General features: G+C 40.9%; 1 protein-coding gene across 1 annotated transcript in view; it reads right to left on the reverse strand.

The window, feature by feature from the left end:
- The window catches only part of ctnnbl1 (catenin, beta like 1), a 69,492-nt gene extending 65,490 nt beyond the window's left edge, over positions 1-4,002 (reverse strand). Inside the window, exons 1-2 of the mRNA XM_024293726.1 lie at positions 3,858-4,002; positions 2,735-2,968 (exon numbers count right to left, since the gene is read on the reverse strand). Of these exons, the coding sequence (XP_024149494.1) occupies positions 2,735-2,968; positions 3,858-3,887 (264 nt within the window). The 5' untranslated portion in view covers positions 3,888-4,002. The remainder of the gene's footprint in view (positions 1-2,734; positions 2,969-3,857) is intronic.
- Between the last annotated feature and the right edge of the window lie 297 nt (positions 4,003-4,299).

The raw sequence follows: 4,299 nt of genomic DNA on the forward strand, positions 1-4,299 counted from the left end.
AGGAAACTGATTCGCTGTGGCGACCCCTGAAGGGAAAAGCTGAAAGGAAAAGAAGAAGAAGAAGAAGCTAACGTTTTTGGCTAATTTAGTTTACTGAGGAATTTTAATCTATTTTGGAGTTAAGCTAGTATTCAAGCTACGAGCTAGCTTTTTAGGCTAATTTGATATCTCCTAAGGTTTTTGGACTAATTTGAAGTTTAGCTCATATTTAAGCATCACACTAAATATTTTTGCAAAATTGGCATGTATTAGAGATTTTTAAGCAGTTTTACCACAATTTTTTAAATAAATTTTGGTCAACTTCAGCGTTCTTTCATAGTTCTTGAACTAAATTTCCAGTCTTTTAGCAAATTTAACTTTTTGCAAATAGTTTTTGCATTTTCACAAAATCCCTTCAGCAATTAAAGTAAATCCACCATTTTTAGCAAAAAGCTTCAGCATCTTCATCGACCGATTTTAAGCAAAAATCATTCACACTAACATTATTGCAGGTAATGCATCTTTTCTCGTTTTTAGTTAGTTTAAAGTAAGGGTGTGAAGGATCAAGAAATTCACTGTTAGGATCGTGTCACGGTTTTTGGATCAGTAAAAAGTAAAAAAAAATAAACAAACAGCAAAAAGCAATAAGATAAAAGCTAAATTAAATTTTGGAAACGCTTCAAAACACTCCCCAGTGGGCCCACCACCTGCAGAGGAGCTCTGAAGGGGCCGGTGCATTGTGGTTTGGATGGCGGTCGAAGGCGAGTGCCTCGGCGGCCCAAATCCGGGGCATGGAATTTGGCTCTTGGGACATGGAACATCACCTCTCTGGGAGGGGAGGAGCCAAAGCTTGTGCGAGAGGTTGAGATAGCGGCTAGATATAGTTAGGCTCACCTCCACACACAGCCTGGGCTCTGAAACTCAGTCCCTCGAGAGAGGCTGGACTCTCTACCACTCTGGAGTTGCCCATGGTGAGAGGCGACGGGCCGGGGTGGGCTTACTCGTGAGCCCCCAGCTCAGCCATCGAGTGTTGGAGTTCGTACCGGTGGAGGAGAGGGTCGTGTCCCTTCGCCTTCGGATGGGGGACAGGTCTCTTACTGTAGCTTCGGCCTACGGGCCAAACAGCAGTTCTGAGTACCCGGGCTTCTTGGTGTCTCTTGGAGAGGTACTGGAAAGTGCCCCAACGGGGGACTCCGTCGTCCTCCTGGGGTACTTCAATGCCCACGTGGGTAATGACAGTGGCACCTGGAGGGGCGTGATTGGTCGGAATGGCCTCCCTGACCTGAACCCGAGCTGTGTTTTGTTGTTGGACTTCACAGTTTGTCCATAACAAACACCATGTTCGAACACAAAGGTGTCCATCAGTACACCTGGCATCAGGACACCATAGGTAGGAGATCGATGATCGACTTTGTAGTCTTTTCAGGCGATCTCCGGCCGTGTGTTCTGGACACTCGGGTGAAGAGAGGGGCAGAGCTGTCCACTGATCACTACCTGGTGGTGAGTTGGATTCGCTGGCGGGGGAGGAGGCCGGAAAAACTCGGCAGACCTAAACGTACTGTGAGGGTCTGCTGGGAACGTCTGGCTGAGCCCTCCGTCAGGGAGGTCTTTAACTCCCACATCCGGGAAAACTTCAAGCAGGTACCGAGGGAGGTTGGTGACATAGAGTCCGAGTGGACCATGTTCTCCACCTCTATTGTAAACCTGATATCTATCGATCCGCTTCCTTCATTATGAAGTAGAGAAAAGTTTTTGACGGAAGCTCCTCCCACACGCAGCGGGAGCTTCAGGTGAAGATAACCATGAAGCAGTTACTTCAGGGCTTGTTAAGACGATCTACAAGAATTTACCGAGAATTCAATTCGATAAAGACGGACGATTGATTTAAATTATGCGAGCGCGAGGCATGTGCATGCATTGGGGGGGGTTTTGGGTGGGTCCGCGGTAAAGGCATGTGCCGAACCGTGGCTTCTGATCCATACGGATCAGAGATTATCCGTGATCCATTACCCCTCCAGTTTAAAGCTAATGATGGTTAAGATGTGCGTTTTTCATACAATATGTGCATGACCCGATGAGTCGACTTATCGAAAAAATAATCTGTGATTAGTTAACTAATAAAATAATCGTTTGTGGCAGCTCTATTTAACAGCACAAGAAACAGGTATATTTACCACATTTGACTCCACATGATCTCTTTTCATTTTAATCAGCTATCAGTGACTACATTGTTGTTTTTTTCACTTGTTTCATGTCGACACTCAGAATAAAATACAGAGAAATGGAGTCTAAAAAAGTTAAAATGCTTATATAAAATGATAAAATGAACATATAAAAATGGAGACTCAACATTTATTAGTTCTGTTCAGTCACTTCCTTCCCTGATTTGTCAAATTCTTACCATGTGGTTGCTAGCAGAAGTCAAGTCGTCATGGTAACGATGCAACAATTCATCTCTGCTTCAACAGCAGTGGAAAAAAAATCACAGTATCACACTGCTTCAAATATAGGGTGTATTGCGAATGTTCATCATTTCTGCATCAATCCTGAACTTTGACAGTAAAGATGTATCTCTGCAGCGTCCCAAACACATAACTCTCTTTTACTATTTCTTTTTGTTATTTCTATTTGCTTTAAATTAAAAACCGCCTTTTCCATCTAAAGAGCAGTCCAAGATCAAATCTCCAATGTGGCTACGGACATAAAACTTTGGAAAAAAGAAAAGAAGAAGAACAAATATATAAAATTTCCCCACCTCGGGTTCTTCTTCATCCTGGTCCATCAGTTTCTCCAGAATCTTCTTCTTGTCCCCGGTCTGCTCATCACCTTCCCACGGCTCTGTACGACTCTCTATTCCCGCCGCAGCTTCCCGATGCCTGGCCAGCTCCCGAGAAGACAGTCCCTTCTGCTGCTTCCCTCCTCTGGAGTCATCATCTCCTCCTGCTGCTCCTCCATCTTCCTCCCGGGGACGTTTTGCTCCTCTGTCGGGCTACAAGGGGAAAAGCCGGGATGAAATGCGATGAGGAGCACAGCGGCTGAACGTGATGAAGACAGACGAGATTCCTCCATGCGGTTTACCTGTTCAACTTCGGATGTATAAATTCATTTCAGTAGCATAATAATTAAGAATATGTGTTCTTAAACCTGCAGCAAATTTAAGTCAATAAAGCCCAATATCATTAAAAATATTATGTTGTAAATTACAATTAAATAAATAGTTGAAAATGTAACAAGAGTAAACTTAACAGAGCATTCAAGCGCTGATTAGAAAATCAGTTTATTCATTTTTAAAATATATAAAATGACACCATTACTGTACTGACAAAAACTTGTTGGTAATCTTTAAAAATGTAAATGAAAAACAAAGCAACGGTGCAAGTTTTTACTCTCATCCTTCAATAACTTTACATAATAAAATGTATTAAGGGCAGAAAAGACAACTTTTTCCAAGTTTTCCTATTCAAAAAAATCATTTAATTTAAAAACATTTAAAACAAAGTCACATTTTTAGGATTTTTCTAGAAGTTATTTCCTTTATTTTGCTTTTAGAAAACTCTAAATACAAATTCTTAATTTGTTTTTATAGTTAATTAAAACAATTCCAAGCAGCACTGAAGTAATCAAGCTAACATGGTTTTAGCGCTAAATTCTGTTTACCGAGTTTGACGGCAATCTTTTACATTATACTTCGTGAACATAATGTGCAAACTAAGAATAGAAATAAAATAATATTAATAACAAATTACATATATTAAAAAGCACACCCTAAAGCCAGCAAAGCCTGAAGTTCAATCAATAGAATAAGCCAGGAGCTGAAGCTGCTACATCATGCAGACAAATGAATGACCGAAGGCTGAAAAAGCGACACATCTTCATACCTGATAGTTTAATAGTTCTCCAACGTCCATTTATCCAGCTGTGAACTTCACAATGTAACACAATCTGTCAGAAATTACAGTAGAGAAAGGAGGCTGTACGACTAGCTAGACGGCTAACAACAAGCTGCCCAAACACATGCCTGCCGTAAAGCAGAGTAGCCTGTCGTCATGGCAACCTAGTGTCGCAACATTTCACAGTAATCGGAAATAACTGAGAAAAAGACTTTTAATCATTTTATTTCAAATAAATAACAATTGTAAGCTAGCAGAATTTGGTATTGATACTTTAATAGCATTTGCTAAATTATATAAACATAAAGTCGTGTTTTGGCTGTGCCTGCAGTTTCTGTTGGTTTCAGAAATGAAATACTTATGTGGAAGACTGCTTTAAATGAATGTAAAATGCCCAAAGCCCACGTCTTATTTGAATTTTTAGAGCAAA

Source organism: Oryzias melastigma, linkage group LG7 (genome assembly GCF_002922805.2).
Source record: "Oryzias melastigma strain HK-1 linkage group LG7, ASM292280v2, whole genome shotgun sequence".
Classification (NCBI taxonomy): domain Eukaryota; kingdom Metazoa; phylum Chordata; class Actinopteri; order Beloniformes; family Adrianichthyidae; genus Oryzias; species Oryzias melastigma.